General features: G+C 38.5%; 1 protein-coding gene across 1 annotated transcript in view; it reads left to right on the top strand.

Moving 5' to 3' along the window:
* TMEM117 (transmembrane protein 117) overlaps positions 1 to 22,462 on the top strand; it is a 195,653-nt gene that overhangs the window by 79,179 nt on the left and 94,012 nt on the right. The window contains exon 4 of the mRNA XM_027710914.2: positions 4,761 to 4,860. Within this exon, the coding sequence (XP_027566715.1) occupies positions 4,761 to 4,860 (100 nt within the window). The remainder of the gene's footprint in view (positions 1 to 4,760; positions 4,861 to 22,462) is intronic.

Raw genomic sequence — 22,462 nt, 5'->3', positions numbered from 1 at the left:
TTGCATCCTGATTTTTTTGTATCTTGGACATCAACCTACTGAGCCTCTTGTGACTGTTACCTCTTTGATGTCTTGTCAAGCAAAATCCCTGGTTCAATGCCTCTTAATTCTCTCTGTTCTGGTGTCATAGAAGAAGTTTCGTCTGTAGCTACAGAGAATGCATGGGGGAGTGGTATAGGTGCTCTCTGTACTGTTTGTTGGTAACTGTGCCTTATGCCATCCTCATTATGATTTGCCAGTTTATAAAATGGCAGATCTTGCTGTCTGTGTGTACCTTCCAGTTCCCTGTGGCTCTGATTGAATTCCTAATGGTAGAGGAATAGCTTTTCATCTGAGCAAAGTGCTACCAAGTGTCTCATTTGCCATTCTGTCATTTCAGAGTGACAAATACAGATCAGGAACTGTATCTGCAGTCTTTTATGTATGTTTTCAGCTGTTCTGATACTCTCTGCCTCCGCTAAATTAGGAGTAATGGAAGCTTGTGATGCCATGTCTAAACACATGCTTCTTTGCAGCCTGTGTTGAACTCCCATGCTGTCAATTGTTTGCCAATGTCAAAGCATTTCACTTTGTCAGATGCACTAGGGAAGATGAGTTCCATATAGATAATCAGCTATTTAGGGGGAATGGCAGATGATAAAACCACATCAGAAAAGCACATATCAGACTGCAGAACATGTACAGATTTTTTGTAACTCAACATAAAAGATATCTAGGCCTCCCCTCCTTTTTGAAGAGGATTCTTACCACTCTCTGTGGGTACAGTTATTGTTGGCTCTGTACAGAACATGCCCTATGTGTTATGTGCCAGCCCAGTGCCTTCAGTGCTCTAGAGTGTATAAAGAGCCAGCTGAAGTTTAGTTAAGATGCATCAAGATTGCTAAAACGGCTTTAAAGGCAACTAAAACCTCCCCAAAGTGTCTATGCTCTCATTGCTGTCCATGGAGATCCAGGGTTCAGTTCAGATATGTTTGGTTTTCAGTTGTGTCACAGGCCTCACAAGAGATGAAGATTTCTTTGGAGACCAGGTTATGTCATTTGGAGACCACGTTATGTCACAGCACTGGGAATTATTTAGTCACATAGGTTTAACAATGCCTTTTGTTGTGTGAACATGTTGTTTTGACACGCTAGCCATCAAGCAGTAATGTAAGACATAAATCATTGACCCAGAATGTAGACAGTAGTATAAGGATGAATCATGCTCTAATCTGCATTTACTAGTATGACTAAGCTCCATTCAGAGTTTGACTTCCTGGTTTAAACTTAAATATAAGTGTATAAATTCAAGCTATAGCCCATTTTTAGATCCTGTGATGGTCAAGAAAACACCATCTCAGCACTGAGTCTCAGTCACAACTTTTATTCCGGTGCCTGCAACAGTGTCAATAGCACCACAGTGACTTGTGCATCTTTGTCCAATGTAAGATTAAAAACCTTCCATTTGCTTTCAGCCTGTTCATCATTTTAGCAGCTGGTAAAGTGTCATCCTTTGAAAAAATGCTCTGATATCTCCTTTGAAAAATTTCTCTGGGCTAATGCTGTTGTTTTCCTCGCTGTCCATTCTGTGAAAACTCTTAACTCCAGAAAAGTGATCAAATATGTCAAGCTCCTATGTCTTTTTACTGACTCATGATTATTACCATACCTTTTGCATCAACATGAATGTAGACAGTACCCTATGTTTTTCATATATATATATGTGTTTTTTAATTTGTTTTCGAACTGTGTTTGTCAAGTCTCTTTTGGTTTCTCTTTTTGTCCTATTCTGTTAAAATTTTGGTCAACCTTCCTTAGACTTTGTCCTGCTAAGGGCAGTTGCCCTAGAGCTGCAGCTTCCAGTCTTACTGACAAAGATCAATACAGTCTTACTGTCAAAGGCTTTCAAATCCCAATTACAAACTTGTCCTTTATCTATAATATTCACAAATATTGGCTCCTCAGCCTTCAATTATTTACACTTATCCTGTCTGTTTCTGAAGGGTTTTTTTACTCTGAGTTTTAACTGCTGCGTTTTTTTCACTCAGTGTTTCCTTATATTTTTTGCTCAGTATTTCCTTATACTGTGGTGTTCATGCAGTATGGTTGTGCCTTGCTGCAAAAATACGTATGGAAAATTAAACAGAAGCCTTTTGACAAGTTACAGAAAATCTGGGCTGACCATGATAGTTAACTGGAACCCAACAGCTACTAGCCCTTCTGCAAGGTGCCGACATGGGTCCTAGCCAAGAAGCAGGCTAAACAATTAAAGAAAACTCTCTAATCGCTAGCTAAAGATAGAAAAAAAAGTGGATATTTTTTCACAATAAAATTAATTTTACTTTTGGTACTGTTATAATATACATCCTGATAACATCACCAGGAAAACATGGCTTTCTTTGAAAATGTCAACTGTTCTCATTTATATTTGAACTAAAACTTGAAAATGAAAGCTGAATGGGTTGGTTTCTTTTTATTTTTTAATTTTTATTTTCTTTAAATTGTTAACAACCTCAAATCCATATTTTAAAGTAATCAGTTTCTGTTTGAATTTTGAAATGAAAATAATACTGCAGAGAGCATAAAAGACACTGAGTGTAATGCTAACAGTTAATAAAATAATAGTGTATTTAATTGCTATTTCTAGTAAGATGACAATGCTAAAAATATTCTCCCTGTTTGTAAAAGGTTGTAGCTGTGTTTTAATCACTAAATGCACTTAAATCATGCACAGATTATGTTCCTAAGAGTTTCTTTATAATAATATGCTACTTTAACTGAAGGTCTGTCAGTTTGCATATTTAATTTAGGCATTACTTATAGACTATGCCTTATAGACTGATGCACAATTCATAGTAAGCTTCTTGGATGGTTTCATGTTTCAAATTACAAAAAGAACTGTTAGGATGATGTGAGGCTTTCAAGACCTTTCTGTGTATTTAAGTATTGTATCCAGCTCATTTTATTGTAAGCCTTCTGATACTTTTAACATTTGTAAAAACAAGTGATTGCACTGAGAATTTCAATTGCTATTAAAAAAAAAATGGCTTATGTCTGGTTTGATATATCTTCTACTAGGGAATACCCATATTCAGTGCTCAGCGACCTCTCAGCCTTTTTGGATAACCTGTCTTGTGTGCAGCAACCTGCCAGGGGTGGCTGTGGCAGACCCCCTATATGTGACTGGGCTATAGGAGTCACCCAAGTGGCCTGCTTTATGGGAGTGTTGTGCAAGTGTTTACTTAGTGTACATTTGTGATGAGGTATAACATTACACATTGTCTGTGATAAGACAATGTGTAATGCATATGAGAAAAGGTGAGAACCCTGGGGTATGTGTTTCCCATAGATGGGAAAGATTAAGATATGGTTTGCATTTGAGGGCCCGTCCTTACAAATGACATTTATTGTCGTGCCTTCTTTGCGCATAAGACACCTTCTTAAGGAATGCAGACTTGGTAATTTTGTGCCTTCACAGGTGCTACATGAATGGCATACCCAAGATGCAGGAAAAAAGGAATTCCAAATGTTTTCCAGTTAAAAAGCATCTGGGAGAATGTATCTGTGAGGGGTGTACTTGCTGTTCTCAGTCTTCCTTGGTTTCTGCTGTTGCTCTCTCCCTAGAACGTGTTAAAGTGTGTCTAAGAAATTATACTCTGCTGTGCATGAATTTGTGCTAGCAAGACCTTCTGTCCTGATCAGATATTCAGATTTTAACAGAACGGGCCCAGAAAGTGGGATCAGTTTGCACTGATCCGATTACAGGGATGTGATCTGTTAGCTCCTAGACATTTCAACATTTGGTATACAATAATGGTAGAATTTGAGTAGTGGATAGCACAATGTTCCAGGACATTTTTACATGTAGCTATGTCACTTATGCACACCCCTAAATGGGCATAACATTACATAAGCAATATTTACAAGCATTTTGAAAACAGAGATATCACTTGTAAAGTTAAAACACAATTGCCATCATTATTCAATGTGTTATCTCTTGAGGAGAGTCACCTCTTCTTGAACACTGTAAAAGTCTTTTAGTAAAGGATATAGCTATATTAAAAGATATATTTTTTTCAGAAAGGTTTTAATTCAACACTAGTAACTTTCGCTTCTTAATTGTCCTTATAGCATCTTAATGAATTTGAAGTTAGAGGTCAAATTATCATGTGAGGTTTTAAATCCTATCTGTTGCATTATTTAAAGAGAATGGAAATGCTTCATTTGGATTTAAGTAAAATGTAGCTGTGAAAATACAGTGTATAAATCTACAAACAGTGACATCTCACCAAAATTCTGCAAAGCTTGCTTGCACTGTGTTAAAAACCCCATGATTTTATAACTAATGGAGTGAAAAGTCAAGTGGTTCAATTATCTTTTTAAAGAGACCTTAAAGGTTTTTATTTTTATTCATAAAGTTTTTGCAAAGTCACTGATTCTGAGAATGTTGCAATTCCATTTCTTCAAAGGAAGAGTTAAAAAGTGTAAAACAATTTCTACTTCCAGAAGTCCTAGATAATCCTAAAGTCTTTGCCAACTGTTATTTTAACACCTTCAAAAGAGACACAGGCTTCAAAATCAGATTCACATTACATTTCTAATTGGAATTGACCCATACGAGTTCAGTTCTATGTCAAGACTCAGATCTAGCAGAAAAAGTTATTATAAAAGAAATGGGAAATCTTTCACAGCTAATCATAAATTTTGTCACTAATACAAGTTCTTTATAGCTGCATTAAGCAAATGTGTATAGCTTATAGTCTGTGTTCTTGTTTCCACAGTGCATACATTATAACAGACTTCATGGGCATCAGGAATGAAAATTTTATGAAGATGGCTGCAGTTGGGACTTGGATGGGAGATTTTGTCACAGCATGGATGGTAAGAAACATAATTACATTTTAAAGGAAAGGAATAAGTTTGTTGCTTTCAAGGGAAAGAGGAGAGGAGAAACTCAATTTCTTGAAGTATTCAAGTATTTCAACCCAGAAAAGTAAAAAATTAACAAAGGCATAGTGTCAGGGTATTCAATTAGCCAGCAGTCCAGAAGAGTTTCAGTTAAAATTTATCAGGGCAATATGTAATTTTTTTGTTTTGTGAATGGTAATTTTGCAATTGAGTGCTGTTAGGACAGCACGGTTAGGCCCTCCTTTGCTACGAAATAACAGTATGACTTGCTATCTGGTAAAACAGTGAGTAATAGCTAAAGATAAACAAGTCTAATGAGAAGGATTAAAAAGAGAAGCAAAATTAAACTGAAAGATGCGACAAAGAGCAATGGAGAAGAGAGAAAGAAAGAAAGCCAGTTACATGCCACCATTTGAAGGTAGTCTATTCAATGTGAAACTATCAGATTAAGTTTGTATCTAATTTAGGATTTAGAAAAATTATGTTTTCACTTGGATTATACTTGTTACAAAGGCTTAATTCTGAAATATGTGTAAGCCAAAGATCAGCTTAGTGGAAGAGAATCAGAAAATGACAGCTAATTGAGAGCAAAATAAAACATGTGCATGTTTTAATTGTTTGGGAAAAGCATTTCTTAAAGTGATAAAAGAGGAATTTAATTTTTTTTAGATTACTTTTTTTGTACCTACACTAATGTGTAGGTAAGAATTTTAGCAATTGCATTTTAACAATGTCTTCTATCCTCCACGTATTTGGAACATACTGTACAACAGACAGAAGGGAAAAAAAGACATGAAGGATTTTTTCAACGTGCTGTTCAATATGTGTCAGTGGTTTGTCCAAGACAAATTGTGCTCTATGAAATGGTGGCCATGAAAAGCAAGTGCAGAGCAAATAATTTGTACATGCTTTACAGTAAGGACATTGCATAATTGGTGCACTGACCAATGCTGACAATAATGTAGATTTCTTGTGAATTGATAATAAAATTCATGGGTACTTCTGAATACTTTTAGCTTGACCCTTTTTTCTTATGGGCTTCCACAGCTTTATTCCACTATTGAAGAAGAGATGATGCATAAGCTAAGCAGAATTGAGAGGTCATGTTCATCATAGATATGTGACTTAGAGCTCCAGTTATAGATTACATACAAGTTGCACTATGTTACGTAATGCGGATTTTTTTCAGTCCCTCTTTTTTCATTTCCATGAAAAAAAACCCTGTTATGTACACCCTGTATAAAGCATGGAAATGGTCGATTCAAAAGGCATGAAAATCCTGATCCTTTTCTCTGTACTTAAAGCTGTCTCGGTTTTTTTCAGCAGTGGAGGCAAAAGTAGATTGTGCCACAGCGGATTCCAGGGGTGGATGGAGTTATCAATGAAGAATGAGAGAGAGACTCGGAGAGACTATAGAGGCAGTTTGGATAGAGGAGACTGTTTAAATTAGGCTGGTTCTATCAGCTTTCTGGAAGAGCAGAGGACATGGGATTAGAGGGTCAGTGTGTTTTAGGACGTGCTTTGATTGCACGGAGAGAGTTAAGAGATGTAATGATTGATGTTTAGATCTTCAGAGCAAAAGGGAATAGTGATATTGCTTCTGCAACAATCTCTGCCGATCTCTAGGTAGAGTATATGAACCAGTCAATGGAAATTACAGTGTTTAAGGACAGCTAAGCCTAGGAACATCAAAGAAAGCTACAATGTCAGATAGAGAAGTATTAGTAAGAGAAGATATTGGAAGAGAAGATGTTGGTGCATGGGCCTGTACATTGGTGCATATCTCCCACACGGTCTAACTTAAGCAATCTATCTTATACTATAGGAACAGAAATTGTCATGTTGTTTATATTTGAATTTGCTTGACTTTCTGCGTGTAAAGCCCAGCATGAAATTGATGTCAAAGTAATATGAGTCTTCTGTGGTATTATATTTTGCAAAGTTCCCCCATCCTGTTTTGAAACAGGAAAGAAAACAACAAACCTGTAAAGGGACCTATGCACATCTTCCCATTCACAGCAGTGCTTATATTTTCTAATGTTTAAGAATTTTCTTTAAAGGAACTACCCATCCATAGACTCCAAAGCAGAAAATAAAAATGAGGATGTAGCCTTCACTTCACTGTGTTTGTGTCATACTGGCATTAAGATCTTATTCCCTGTTTAATTGGAAACTTTGGGAATAAGCAGAAATAAAGCAGAACAGATGGGATTCCATTTTAAAAATGAGCAATCAATAAACAATAATATTATTCTAGTACAATGAGGAGTGGCTTGTTAAATCAGGAAAGTGATTGAAATGGGAAAATATGTTGTTGATTGCTGTTTGCTTTGGATTGAAAAGGCATAAGTAAGCCTTTCCCCTCAACACTTCCTAGCTCACTGATTAGTTTGGTGACAGGATCTGACTGAATTCCAAATAAAACCAGCAATATTCTTTTCATTGTGTTTAAGGAGAATGGGGCCATGCTATGGATGCACAGGAGATTCTCCTTTGTACCTCTGGACAGGAACGTCACTAATAATAAACATCTTTGCTGAAATCTGTACTAAGTGTTAGATATTCTAAATAAGCCTGTGATGAAGGAAATAGGTTCAGTACACTAAATGCTGCTTCACTTTTCCCTCTGTGAAACCACAGAAGTATATCTTGCACCTGCTTTGACATGCCCTCCTACTCCCATAAAAAATACATTCTGTTCTCATGGAGACTGTTTTTGAGGCAGACACCACAGGGTTTAGCACAGTAGGAAACCTCTGACCCACCTAGACAAGCCTATAAACAAACACTTATGGCTGTGTTCTGGGAGTGTGCAAGCAAGCTGAGGAAGGAGTTGATTCCAGAGCAGAATCTCTGATGATTAGATTTGAGTGGCCTCTCTGTAAAGATGAGCAACTTGCTGCAACTGTGTTTTTTGTGACACAAGCCTGATCATGTGTGGTAAGGCATGCTGAGAGGATAACTACAGGAATGGGTGGCACTGAACAGTTACGTGGGGCAGACTACAACCAGAGCCTCCTTTGTTCTTTGTAGCTTCCTGGTGAAGTGGAACAACCTGTTCTCCTCCTTCTTTCCAGTCACTGTTGGCTTTTAGATTGTCAAAACTGTTGTTCTCCACTTTGAGTGAAGGCTTTTTGGGCTCTCCAAAGATTTGCATATTGGCCCTGCATTATGAATGATACTCATAACACATTGAGAGATTTGCTTACCAACTGTCATTGCCATTTACATTAAAGACATATCCCTGCCTACAAACCCTACATACGTGTGTAAGAGTCTAAACAGTAGAAGTTTACAAGTTACATCTTTCTTAGACCTTGCTTGCTAGGATTACCGGAAGCTGAAGCAGTCATCTTTAGCCAGTGTCTGGCACTGATCTCTGTGAATGTATCAGGTTGATCCTCTTGACAAGAGATCCTCCAAGAGATTACCTTTCTTCTGTAAGGTAATTTAATTGAGATTCTCTTTTCCCTTGGTTGTTGCTAGAGAGAACTGAGAACATTTGAGAAATCACTGAGCAGCAGAGTCTCTGCTTCCTCTTATCATAAAAAACAATGATAAACTCAAGGAATGGTTTAGCATCTTATTCATCAAACTGGTATTTACCACATCTGTACCAGCATATTCTTTTTAACAAGGAGAAACCAAGAATTTTCTCATCACTGTGCTTTTAGCAGAGTACTTCACACAATGAGCATAAACTGAATCATTGTCTCAATTCCTGACTGTTCTTTTTGACACTTTCATTTGACTTCAGTTTGATTCCTCCCTTGCTTGGGACCATGAAGACTCCCAGGACTATTTCTGTCTTTCATGATCTTAGCAGAGGAATTAGTAGGTAGTTAGGAAGTAGTACTTCCACCACAGTCTGGATAGCAGGGTGATAGATCACCACTTGTTACCTGATATAGACACATTGTATCCACTTGGATGGTAGGTAGGTGATATGAAGGTAGAGACCTTCTACCTTAGACTTCTTTTCAGGACATATAATTGAGATTTCAAAAGGTCATTACTAAGTGGTGAATCTATACCTGCCTTTCCTCATTAGTGGAACTGGATAATGACACCCATATACACAAATTGCCTAGGCTTCTGTGAAGTCACTTCATTAGGTGATCATGCCTACACATCCTGAAACATAACTTGTGGTGGAATGCTGCTCCTCTTGATAAAGCTTATCTGTTCTTCTACAAGAAGGATTTTCTGTTCTCTGAGATTTTCAGCATTAGCTGTAAAAGCTCCAGGAAATGTACTTATCTGGCCAAATGGAAGGGTTTTTAGTCTTATAATTCCAGAGGACAAATCTCACACCATTTTGTGTTCTGGCTTTGCTAGTTGTGAAAGAAATAGGTTTTGTCATTGTTTTTTTCATTCGTTTTCTCTATTGAACACCTTTTTCCTTCATCCTCTGATGAAGAAGGTTTCTGTATTTTCCCATTTTATGTGACTAAAATGTCTTACATGGATGATCACAGCGTAGCCACTAGAGGGGCCTGTGGCTGGTTCATAAAGAACGCTCAAGAGGGCTGAAACCTGTCCATAGGGTCCTTGATGCTACTGATATCCATAGCTGACAGGTTTGAGTTAATGATTATTGCCATGCAAGCACACAGTAACTCTGCAGAGTCTCAAACCAGAAGGTATTTCTGTCATGTAGACCATGTTAGAACTCAGGTTACATCTATAAGAACGTAACAGTTGAACCCGGTCAGACCTTAAAATCCATCCAACCAGTATCCTGCCTCAAACCGTGACTATGAGCAGAAGCCAACCAGGAGAGTAAGAACAAGCCAATGATATGTGGTAGGGTCCTCTAATGCTCTCTCAAAATGCATGCAGTTTTGTGTATGTAATAACTCTTGATCCCAGAATTGTTTTGCCCTCTGTGCATCACTGTGCATTCAACTACAAAGAATTTCATCTGCCATTTTATTGCCTAGGGGCTTTTTTCCATAAGCATCTTTCCTGATTCTTCACAGTCAGCAAGCCATCATCCTTTTCACTGTGCATAAGTTAATATCATTATAAAGCTTTCTCACCTCACTGCTCGGCCGTTTTAGCAGGTTGCTTAGGAATATGATGAATAACTGCGTTCCTTGTACGAATCCCTGTGGAATTCTGCTGATGACCTCCCTCCATTACTAGAGCTGTCTGGCTAACCTACTTACCTTCTGTTCCCTGTCTTTTAACCAGTTATTTATCAACATAAAGACCTTCCCTAAAGCTTTGAATGTTGAGTTTCCATAGAAGCCTTTGATGAGGAATTTCTCAAAAGCTTATTAGAAAATTCAAGTTAGCCTATTTCAACCACATCTCCTTTATCTATGAGCTTTGTTGACCTCATTCAGTAATTCTGTTATGAAATATCCCCATTCCTGATATTTACAGATCCAGGCACTTAGCACTCCTTCCACAGCCTCAGACATCCTGATGCCATTAAAGAGGTATTCTGACAATGTTGGGTGGTCGTGAAAGTGGTGTTTGCAGAAAAGACAAAGTCACAGCTCAGGAACTGTGAGTGTATGAAACAGTATGGAGCCATCTTCATGTGGCTTATCAGTGAAAGACAGTGAGCTCGTTTCCTCATGTTCATCTTAACCTCGTTATCAGTAATTTTCTCTGTCCTTGTCCATCAACACCCCACTGTCTTATGGCTTGGGCATTATTTTGCAGGTGAACAAAAGTTAAGAGATACTTCCGTTTGACTGTTGCCATTGTGGTCATGAAAAACACCTTTATTTGTAGAACAGGAGAGCAAGGTAATCAATGATTTTGAAGTGCTTTCTTTGTGTCCAGTAAGAGAGAATATTATGCTTGTCCTCATCTGCTCTGAGACGTAACTATGTCAACATTCTAGAGTAATGAAGGATTCATTACTACTGTGCAGAAACTATCTTGATTTACCTCTTCATTTTATTTACTCTCATAATGTGTATTTGTGGCTAGGGCATGTTCACACAAAGTGAGCAACATTGATGTTGCAAATACTATCATGTTGCTGAAAATAGCAGACACACTAAATTATGGCATTGAAAATAGAAAATAAAACTCTAATGTGAATAAAAAATGAAATCTTCTTTGAAAGGACACCAATATAAAATATATGCTGAAAGAAAACATAACATCATCATTAAAAATAATAAAGTACCTTGGATTTTGTATGTAACTTTTAAACTAAAATAATAGCCACAAATGTTCACTGTTAAACTTATGTGAGTTTTAGAAAGTAATTCTTCTATCTAGGAAATTCTGTTTAGCAAAGAATAATGTATAGGTTTATTTGCAAGCAGTGAAGAATCCACCATTCTGATGCACATTACAGGGTAGTTTGGAGAGTCAGGAGTCTTAAATGACTGACACCTTTTTTAACTTATGCCTCTGTCAAGGATTGGGCATGACAATTCAGATTATGATCGGTGTCAATCTTCTTGATTGTTTCTATTCCACTGACATATCAAATGACAAAATAAAACTGTAATTGAATTTGCAGCAGCATCTGAAGTACTGTACAGCTAACAACTCTGCTGTACTTCAGTAGTGGAACTGAAATTAAACTATAAAACAGGAACTGGAAGAAGCAAAGTGGATGACACGTGTTACTAAATTCACTTGCCAGAATTGCACAGATATGTGACTAATAACATTATTAATGGCACCATGTTTCTTTCCATTCAGAGAAGAATGAACAATGCAAGTTGCCCTTTTTGTTCATCTGTGCTCCTTGTTTTGTTTTTCATTCCTCTTCTTAAAGGCCAGTCCGGTTGCAGAGATATTCTGTAAATAGTGGTTTTATCTCCAAGTGATAACCCACATATAAATTCATCATCACAATAGCAGTTCAAATATATCCAGTCATATAAGACCTGCTAATTTTGTATTTTCAATTTTATAGGTTATGAATGTGCTCACATCCTGCTCTGCTTCATGACTGCCACTTAGTTAGTTATATAAGGTGGAATGTGCCTGGTGTCATCTGAGTTCATCGAATTGTCCCATCAAGTCAGATTGCACTATTATTTATTCATTGATTGATGGTGTTGCCATCTGTTCGTATGCTCTAGATTATAATTATCTGCCTTTTCAAGCTTGATCTTTTTTTGTATTCCCCTGTTACCTTGTCATTTCAATTCTGACCAGGCACTGCCAGAGGTGTTACTTCATCCCTGTCTGTTTCCCAGCCAGTGAGTTTCTTCAGCTCGTTGTCACAGCAGGTATCCCGGTTGATAACCATTTTCTGGGCTTTAAAACATGTGCTTAGTATAGGTAGCAGTAAAAGCCTCAGGATTTTCTTTTGAAGAAGGCCACAGCAAGCTCTACCTCAGAACTCAAGAGTAAGAAATGGAAGCCCCAAAGCTGAGCCCCAAAATGTATCCTATTTTTTTTCCAAAGCAGCTGCTGACATCTTTCAATGACAAGCAAAAGTAGTTCTGGGAGTTCTTTCAAATAGGTGGGAAATTTTCCCCACTATTTTTTTTAATTTCAAGGTTTATGAACTCATACACATATACACACATTTCTATTCTGTCTAGATCCCTATCTAAAAATGTATGAAAGATCATATGAAATATTAATGGGAGCTATTCTGTTTTCCAAATATTGTAGATGCAACATGTAGCTGCATCTTTTTCAAAAGACAAGTTGTGGAGGATATGTTTTCCTGCAACTCAAGTCTTGTCCAGCTGTTTTGTGTTGTAGCTTCAATTAGCCATACAGCTATAAATGAGACTCAGAGTCCTCTATTTTATCTTCATCATTATCACAAACTCGTTTGCTCTTTTTAATGTAGAACTGTATTTGCTTCTTGACAATATTTATGGAGCAGATTTTCATATATCCTGGTTGCATGTATTTAGAAACTGAAGTCAGTGTACCATATAAATTAAAGTTACTATGCAGCAATTCTGCATTCTGACATGATGTACTCCTTAAAAATGGTGTGAATGAGTGGGTGTCAGAAGTGCTGCAGAAGTGGGACTCTAGAAATAACATGTTCTTACTGAAGATCTTTGAGTACAGATGGCAAATGCGTAAACTGTTGGAGTCTCTAAGATGGACACTTCCTCTCTGGAACAGTCTGGTTCTGTATGAGATTGCAAGCACAAACCTTTTTCACTGACTGGTGGAAGAAAAGAATTTTCTTGCTGAAACTGAAAGTCACAAAATGACAGAATATACTGAGTTGGAAAGGACCCACAAGGATCATCGAGTCCAACTCTTAGCCTTGCACAGGACCATCCCCAAGAGTCACACCATGTGCCTGAGAGTACTGTACAAATGCTTTTTGAACTCTCTCAGGTTTGGTGCTGTGACCACTTCCCTGGGGAGCCTGTTCCAGGGCCAGCCACCCTCTGGGGGAAGAACCTTTTTCTAATATCTAACCTAAACCTCCCCTGACACAATTTCAGGACTTTCCTTCAGGTTCAATCACTGTTCACCATGGAGAAGAGATCAGTGCCTGCCCCTCCTCCTCCCCTCATGAGGAAGTTGTAGACTGCAATGAGGTCTCCCCTCAGTCTCCTCTTCTCCAGGCTGAACAGACCAAGTGACCTCAGCTGCTCCTCATACAGTGACCTCACCCTTCCCCTCAAGGCCCTTCGTCATCTTCGTTGCCCTTTTTTAGATGCTCTTTAGTAGCTTATTATCTTTCTTATATTGTAGTGACCAAACCTGCACACAATATTCAAGGTGAGGCTGCACGAGTGCAGAGCAGAGCAGGACAATCCCCTCCCTTGACCAGCTGGTGATGCTTTGCCTGATGCTCCCAGGACGTGGTTGGCCCTCCTGGCTGCCAGGGCACTGCTGACTCATATTCAACTGTGAGCTCCATACATTCTAACCCTTCCATCACATGCAGTGCTACTCCTCTGCCTTGTAACCATCCCGCAGGACACTCCAGTCACAGGACTCATCCCAACAGATTTCACTTATGCCAATGATGTGGAATCTCTGGGACTGAGCCAAAGCTTTCAGCTCCTCTTGTTGGTTCCTCAGGCTGCGTGCATTGGTGTAGAAACATTTCAGGTGTGGTACATTGTACCCAACACCTTGTGATGAAGATTGAGGGATACCATTAGTGCTTGTTTCCTCAAGTTTTGGCACTTTATCACTTGACTAATCACCCTGCAGGGTTCTAAGTCCACCTGCTTCTCCACTACAATTTAAGTTCGAGACTCCTGAGAGTCTTGAGACTGTAATGTGCCTGAACATGATTGATCTCTCTTTTGCTCTTTCACTTGAACACTACGAAGCTTGTTCAGTTCTTCCTGTAGCTCCTTCACCTGGTGACACAGCTCTTCAAACACAGCACGTCTTCTGCAAAATACCTATTTGTCAGCCCCAGCCTCATGAAGAGGCATCAGGCACTCCTGGCAACCTGTGACCTGGAGAGCTGCATGTGCCATCAGCAGGTCTGGCTGGCTGGAGGCCTTTGACATGGCTGGTTCAGTGATTACTGCAGCTCTATGGGATTGAGCACTCTGGCATGTAGGCACTATGAGGAAGATTAAACTAGTACACTAGTAAGACCTGGGCTGAAAGGATGTCTTGACTCTTGTTTACTAGCTGCTGACTCTGCTGCTTCTATTGGCTGCTCCTGGCTGGTCAGAGAGGAGCCCTTTCTATTCACCCTGCTTGCACAAACTGCCCTGCAAACTGCCATACCACGCCCCTGTTTGCCCGCTCCTGTTTACCACGCTCCGGGTCACTCATGCTCCCTGAAGCCCTTTAAATTCCTTTTGGTCACTCCTGACACCACTCCCTCCTTGCCTCTTTGGCTGCTGAGGGCTTCCGGGTTGTGAGACTGCTGCTTGGGTGTTCCTGAACCCAGGGACCACCCCCCCCCATACACTTGGATCTTACTCCCTGGCTGCTTCAGAAATTTAAGTCATTGCCTCAAGAAAGCCGCCAAGATGTGCAATGAGAAGCTCTATAACAAAATGGGAAGAGGTGGTTTAAAAGGAATATTGAACTCACCATGCACATTCAGCTGAAGATCTTTACTGGATTAAATATATCACAGAACCACAGAATCACAGAATATGCTGAGTTGGAAGGGACCCAAAAGGATCATCAAGTCCAACCCTTATCCCTGCACAGGACCATTTCCAAGAGTCACACCATGTGCCTGAGAGTATCGCTCAAATGCTTCCTGAACTCTGTCAGTCTTGGTGCTGTGAGCGGTTCGCACAGGAGTCTGTTCCAGTGCCCAACCATCCTCTGGATGAAGAACCTTTTTCTAATATGCAACCTAAACCTCCCCTGACACAACTTCAGGGGACCTTCTGTATCCACAGAGGGAGATTAGCAGCAGATGGCAGTGGTACACAGAAATGCATGTATTTAATTCTGAATTCCTTTAGGATCTGTGGAATGAACTATTAGACACTCTATGAAGGGAAAAAAGGAAAGAAGGATGTTCTGTTGTGAAAAAACATATCACAGCAGTCTTGCCTATGTTGTACATAATCCATTCTTCTCTATAAGGAAGTGTGTGGTTGAAACTGGTAAACTAAGGAAGAGACTATTGCTAGTATTAATTTGCATTATTTTGAGGGGTAGGTGTTCACCTGAAAAACCTTGATGTTGTTTTGTAGAGAAAATTTATTTAGAATGTGACCAGAAAGTAATGATGTAAACACTCAAGTTAACAGAATACGATTAATTTTATCTTGAATTATGCCTAAAAATGAAAGATTATTCTCACAACAGCTACAATACCTTAAAAATTGTATTCCATGTTACTGTAATATGGTACCATAACTCAACCCAGAATGTACTGGGAGAGCAACTAAGCAAGTGCTTGTATAAATACAGTGCAGAATTAATTTTTCTATGCATTGCTGCATAATATGTGAATTTGTTGTGATATGGTGTGAGAAGTCTTCTCTTAAACAGCCCTGCTAGGAACCTTGAATTGATTTGATTGAGGATTCCTGAATTGTAAGTGAAATCACTACCTCTACCTTGTTTGGAAGATAACAGTAAAGCTGAGCCTAAATTGCAGAAGTCTTAGTGTGGGAATTGATATGCACACAGCAGGCACTAGGCTACAGCTAAGGTTTTAAGGAAAGGTTTATTTTTGTAGTCAGAGACCCTAATACACTGCAATACATCACTGAATGCTCATGCAGCAGGTGAAAAAAGCAAAGCAGGATACCCATTTTGGTGCTTTTATAACACCATCTTTCACATGCACATAACTTTTTCAAGGCTGTATTCTCCCCTGTGTTTTATGGCCTGACTGATTCCCAGCAAGGGCCCCTAGGCACGTCTGAGAATCTTCTGTCTCCCTGAAGCAGGGGAGTTTCTTCTCTACAGAGAGAACATACACAGCCCCATTTGTGGGAATGAGCTCTTTCCCATGCTAGGTCTTCCCCAATCGCAGACACTTCCCTGAGCGAATACTCCTACCTTTCCCTTCTCACCAAAATCTTGCGTTTTCCTTCTTCTACACTAAGGAACTGTCAAACTTAGACTTATGATACCCTAGCTAGAAGGTAATTTTTTCTATATCCATAGTTGTGACTGTGCTTAATAAACATTGAAAATTCAGTATGTTCAAACACAGTTTCTACTGAAAAAAATTCAGATAGGTCAGCTTCCAAAATCTCTTGCCAAAACCCAAGTCTAACTTCAATGCAATTCTGCTGACTGTATCAGACTTAAAATACACAATTGCTTCTTAAAAAATGAGATATTAAAAAATTAAATGGATTTGAATTAAAATTAATTATAAAACTTCATTTAATAGAGGGCACTCTGTAAGATGAGTCTAATTTCTTCTTGGTCTCTTCTTATTGTTCTTTAACATGAAGTAGGAACTTGAAGTACTTTTTTTAATGGATAGAAAGATTGTCAAGTTTCACTTAAACTTTTGTAAGTACTTTTAAAACCTCCATTAAAAAGCTATTTTTGTAATTTCTTACAGTACTACACTTCTCCAAATCACAAAAGAAATCACTGCCTCCTACACTTGCAGTAATAAAAAAGGTTTTGCATTTCACAGACACTAGGGATTGATCTTTATAGCAACTCATGGAGATACGTATGCTAATATGTCCCTATTTTACAATAGAAAACTGAAACAAAGGAAAAGGGAAGAGAAAAAAGGAATTGGTGATGGAGCTGAGACAAGAGCCTGGTGTAGCTTTATATTCATTTAAGGGAAATTGTTTTCCCTATCCCCATTAATGACAGCATTCCAATGCATCTAAAAGGTATCTGTCTCTGCAAAGTAACTGAATAATTTCTTCAATGGGAAATTGAAATGGCAGGTATGTGCACTAGAGATCCTTCCAAGTGGTTAATGCCCTGGACTTCGATTCCCTTTCTCCTGGCTTCAGCTGTGTGAGAACTACAGAGTATATGTCTTTTTCTATGACAGTTTGTTCTGTGCTCATTTCTGAGTCTGCTTTCTCTTCTTCTTTGCATTCCTTTTATGCTTGTGTAACTTTACTTAAGGGATGGAGTTTATACTAATGTCTTGTTGCAGAGAATCAAGGCACATATTCCATTTCTTTTAACTTGAAATTAGGTGGTTTGCTTAAATTTTTGGCTCATCATATGATGTCACAAAATTAGTTTTACCACCCAACACCCCAATTTTATAGTAAAGAAACAACCTAAATAGAGTTTTTAGACAACATAATCTCCTTTGTTATGGACAGGGTCTTGTGAAAAGGATTACCAGAATAAAGACAAAGCATGCAAGTATGTTTTCATCAGTGTATCACTGGCAGAGGTTCACCATTAGTGCAAGGCACAGCTCAACTTATGACACTTAAGTGTTGTATCAGGTAGACCCATACTTTTTAGACTGCAGAAGTATTTTGCATGCACTTCTTTTTATGTCTCATAGACCTCCAGAATATCCATGGCACATGAGGAACAAGCTTTATACCTGTATGGCTTTACACTGCCTAACAGTAAAAAGTCCCAAGCTATCCGTTTGCTACATGGCCTTCACTATGGGAGAAATGGGAAGTGGGGATATTTGCATTTTGCTTAGGTTAATACTTGACCCAGAGAATGAAGGTCAACCAAATGGTGGTTTGGTCACAGAATTGGTAAGATTTATGTTTGGGCAGCTACAGATTTTGATATTTTAATCTGAGCTGATTTGCTGGGCTTTCTTAGCAATTGACGGAGAGAAAAAGGCCTAAGTCATTGGAGCATAGCTGACATCTGAAATTAATCACATTATAAAACCACTTATTTCTCTCCACTGGTAATATAGGAATTATAGGGTGACTCAGATTTAGATATTTACATTTCAAGGTATAAGTTTTTGTGTCTGGATACAGGGAGTATAGAAATGCCAGAAGTTGTCCCGCAAACTAGCGGAGTTAAAACATGGCACAGTTTGCTGTCAAACATCCCCTGGGAGCTAAGGAAGGTAAAGGAATACTTCCAGAGTTTCAAGGCTTTCCTAATGAAACATTAAAAGACCTCTACATAAAGTCAGAGGCTAATGCAGCAGTGAATAAATTCAACCGTAACACAAATAAAACAGAAAAATTCACATACAACAGCAATGTTAAATCAAGGATTGTATTTATGATAATGAGAACAAGCATGACAGCACTTCCTCTGGAACTTTAAATTGTGCACTGAAGTTAGCAAAACTGTTAAGAAGAAATGTTACTTATCTAAGTTTCAAGACTCATTTCAAAGAGAGTCCCTGTGTGAGCATGTGTGCATATGTGCTTGCACATTTGGCACTGTTCTTGAGAGGCAGCCTTTTTTTATGTTCTTTCATTACTGATACAAAATAGGCTTAATCTTTATGACACAACTAAGGGCAAACATTTATTACTAAGCTGATCTATGGCACAGAAAGCTTTGACTCACTGATTTCCCCTGAATTTCTTGTCCTGTGGTAATTTCCAGGCATTTTCTTATTGGCATGACCAAAACCAGACTGGGCCTATATCATCTACAATGTTTCTTCATGCTTTGCTAACCTACCGTTTTTATTGATTTAGCCTATTTACAAGGTTATCTTATGTTATTTAGTAGATGAAGTAATATTAAAGGGGTTGAGGTAGCATGAAAGGTCTGAATCAGCCACATGACACTCAATAAGTGCTTACTTCAGTGCATTAACTTGTGTACAATTCATTAATGAACATTACCAGGCAGCAAAACAACATGGCTCCCTTACATAAGCACTCAGTGTGCCATCCACATGGCTATAGCTTGTGAACATCTGTGCAAAGGGTTCTATCACATGGCTATAGCTTGTGAACATCTGTGCAAAGGGTTCTAACTATCAGCATTACAGAATCACAGAATCAACTAGGTTGGAAAAGACCTCTGAAACCTCAATATAGTACTAATAAAGTCAGAAAACCCTTTTATTCCTGATGAAGTTATAACCAAGATCTTTTTAAAAGAAAAGGCTGATTCAACACACATGTTTATAGTAATATAACTGCACCCTTTTCAAAACTGATTTGACAACATGAGAATGATTATCCCACAACCAATATAGCAATATTTGTGTAAAAAGTAGTGTATAGATCAGGCCTGCACACCAGGGAATGAGGGGGAGAGCTTTAAAAGTTTTAAGAGAGCTCCCATTCCTTCTATGCTGTAGCACTACTAGATGCTGCTCCAGTTTCAGTTCGCTTATAGTGTTGAATCCAGTCCCCAGCATCATTTCACTGAGGTCACTTGAGAGAAAAACTGAATTATTCATTGTGTTTTTAAAAGTTTCTGAACTTCAAATGTTGAAGAGTTCGTGGTGTATTCTATGTAAAATATTGAATGACTTCAGAGAGCAGTGTTGATTTTGCTCTTGGGGCTCTGCTGCTGTCCATAAAGCATTCAGGCAGTGTTCTTGTAGTTTATGATGTCAGAAATGTAATCCCCTGAGTGAATTATATACATTTGTATTCATGCCAGGTAATCTTATTACCCTAAGGTTTATAGTCAGTCCTGTTGCTTCTACCAGCTGGCACATTTTTTAAGTCTGTGCAGCACTTTTCTTCAGTAACACCCATATCTCAGGTAAGGATAAAGTCCGTGACTTAAGTATGACATCATGATAGTATGAGAAGAGTGTTAAAAATTCAGGCTCATTCCTTTTAATCCTAATAAATGTTTATGACAGCCTGTGCTATTTTTCTTTCAGATGCTAACCACTCTCGTTAAAGTGAGTAAAATTTTTCTGAGACTGAATGCTCCTGTTCTCTTACAAAAATACCGAATAGGAGTTTTTTCTGCCCATCTCAAGCACTGTGTTGTTAAAAACATAGAACTTTTAAGAAGACTGCTTTGAATTTCCTATCATTTTTGAGTAGTTCCCCAATGTAAAAGTAAAAGCGCTTTATGGGAGAAGGAAAGAGAAGTGTTTTTGCTAGTGGGAAGGACTATTGTCTTGCTAGGGAAAGAAATTTAATTGTAATTAGCACTAATTCTAATTCAGAGAACACAGAATTGGGAAGAATGACTTGAAGCTCAGTTTTCAGTGGTTTTCATTAGCCTCAAAATAAGATATGTTTGAGTCAGAGTAGATAGGCAGTCACCTAGGCTTTTTTTTTTCTAGTCTAGGAACCACACAAGAGCAATTATGGAAGTAAATTACTCCTTTCACTATTTATGTCTGTTTTGTATTTACATCTGGCAATGATCATACGCTGAAAACTGGTATCCAATCCATCCATCCATTTTGCAGGGTTTGGTTGGATGTAGAGAAAACTTATTGAGGAAGGTAAGCAAAAGGTCTGAGGATTTCAGCTGGTTAGATTCACTTCTTCTGAATGGTAGCATTCTCACCAAGATTTAGCTTCTGTAAGGTTAGGTCTCCTGCATTGCTGAGCTTCTTCCCTTGGCTGACAGTTTCATTGTTCCAAGGGAACACAGCTGTCAGAAGAGGTCATCATTGCAGAGGGGATGACAGTCTCTCAAGGACCTAAGGCCAGCCTCATAGAGAGTTTTGAGGACTGTGGCAATGACCTCCACCTGGGCTCTGAAATCACGGGGGAGTTTGCACAGAGACCAGCGTGCCAGAATGATGTGTTCACAGTGGCTTGTGTTGCTAAGCAGACTAGCAGCTGCTTTTTGTAGCAGTGGGAGTTTTTTTCTCAGTATATATTTTTCATTCTTGAATACAATGAAATGTAGTAATCAGTCTGGAGGTTGTACGTGTGTGGATCCCCGCTGCCAAGTTTCTGTCTGATAGATTCTGAAGAGAAGTATGTTTTTCAGTACTTCATTCAAAAATAAGTTGACATTTAGTAAGATGATGTCTTAATTTCAATGTGATCTTCATTGTGGGTGAAGAGGAAGAAGTAGTTGTTTGACAGGATTTAGGAGTAGTTCTTGCACCATGTGTGTCCCATACAGCCTCAGGATACACAGTCTCCTTGGGTACAGATTGAGGTTTATGTGTTCTCCACTTTGCTCATAAGATGGCAGTTGTTGACTGGATGATAAAGAATTTCCTGTTAAGAATTGTAGTTCAAATTTATCTCTGTGGTCGTGTCTACGTAACTAAGGAACAACAGCCTGTCTGTAATCTCATTGTTTTCTATACTTCTCCAGTGTTTTCTTTAGCTTTTAATTTGCTTGAAAATAACAACTAAAAAGTATTTCCATTGAAGTAATCAGTGCTTTAAGAAAAACGTGTGTGTATCCTTTTTCTATATGTAAAAAGAGGAGATTCACAAGCATGTCTGACAGCGAAACTAACTACTCTGTGCGAACAGTTTTCATGTCATACTCTTGAAATATTTTTACATAAAGCAGTTAACAAGACCTTGAAGGATTATTCAAAATTGTTTTCTGCAGAGAATATATTGCCACACACAGGCACTGAATAAAAGGAAGAGAACACACTGCTGTTGCCTCTGACATTACAGTAGTACTTTATGGGTGTTCCTGCACTGGCTTCTGTTGGTAGCAACAAGCAAATGACTTATTTCAAGTATTTGTGCACCTTACTGACTTCCATAGGCAGCCTCACAACCCTTCATTCATCATAAATGTTAAAAACAAGAAGAGCATTTTGTGAAGAATGCTGATCAGAAAGGATGTGGAAATTGAGAATAAGGAATTTGTCTCCTGGTGTTATGTTCAGCAAGCCAACTTGCTAACTCAAGCGCTTAACTGCAACACCTACATGCAGAGTGTAAACAGATTTGTGTTTCTCTCTAAAAAGCAGAGAGAGACTGCAAATGGTCTCAGTTCAGAGGGCAGTTCAGTCTGTCCGAGACCTGACTGTCCTCTGACATTGGCTGTCTTGGTTATAGAGTCATCAAACACAGCAGTTAAACTTCTAAAATTATGTGAGAGAAAAGAAGACTCTTATATGCATTACTTTAAGAAGAATACACCAAGGGGAAATCATGCTTGGTCAATCTGATAGTCTTCTATGTGGAATGACTAGCTGGGTAGAGGAGGGGAGAGGAGTGGACGTAAATGTATGTAATTGAAGAGAACATTACTCCTTTTTACATCGTATATTCCTTGTGCTTATACTGTAATTATTTAAATTATTTGAGAGCTTAAATCCCCATTATGCTGTACAGATGTTGCTGTTTATAAGGACATCTACACGTGTTGGTAGAAT

The sequence above is a fragment of the Pipra filicauda genome, unplaced genomic scaffold, assembly GCF_003945595.2.
Source record: "Pipra filicauda isolate LSUMZ 115617 unplaced genomic scaffold, ASM394559v2 scaffold40_size4127951_pilon, whole genome shotgun sequence".
NCBI lineage: Eukaryota > Metazoa > Chordata > Aves > Passeriformes > Pipridae > Pipra > Pipra filicauda.
Note: the sequence above shows the minus strand (reverse complement) of the source record. Positions and strands in the feature narration are given on the sequence as shown.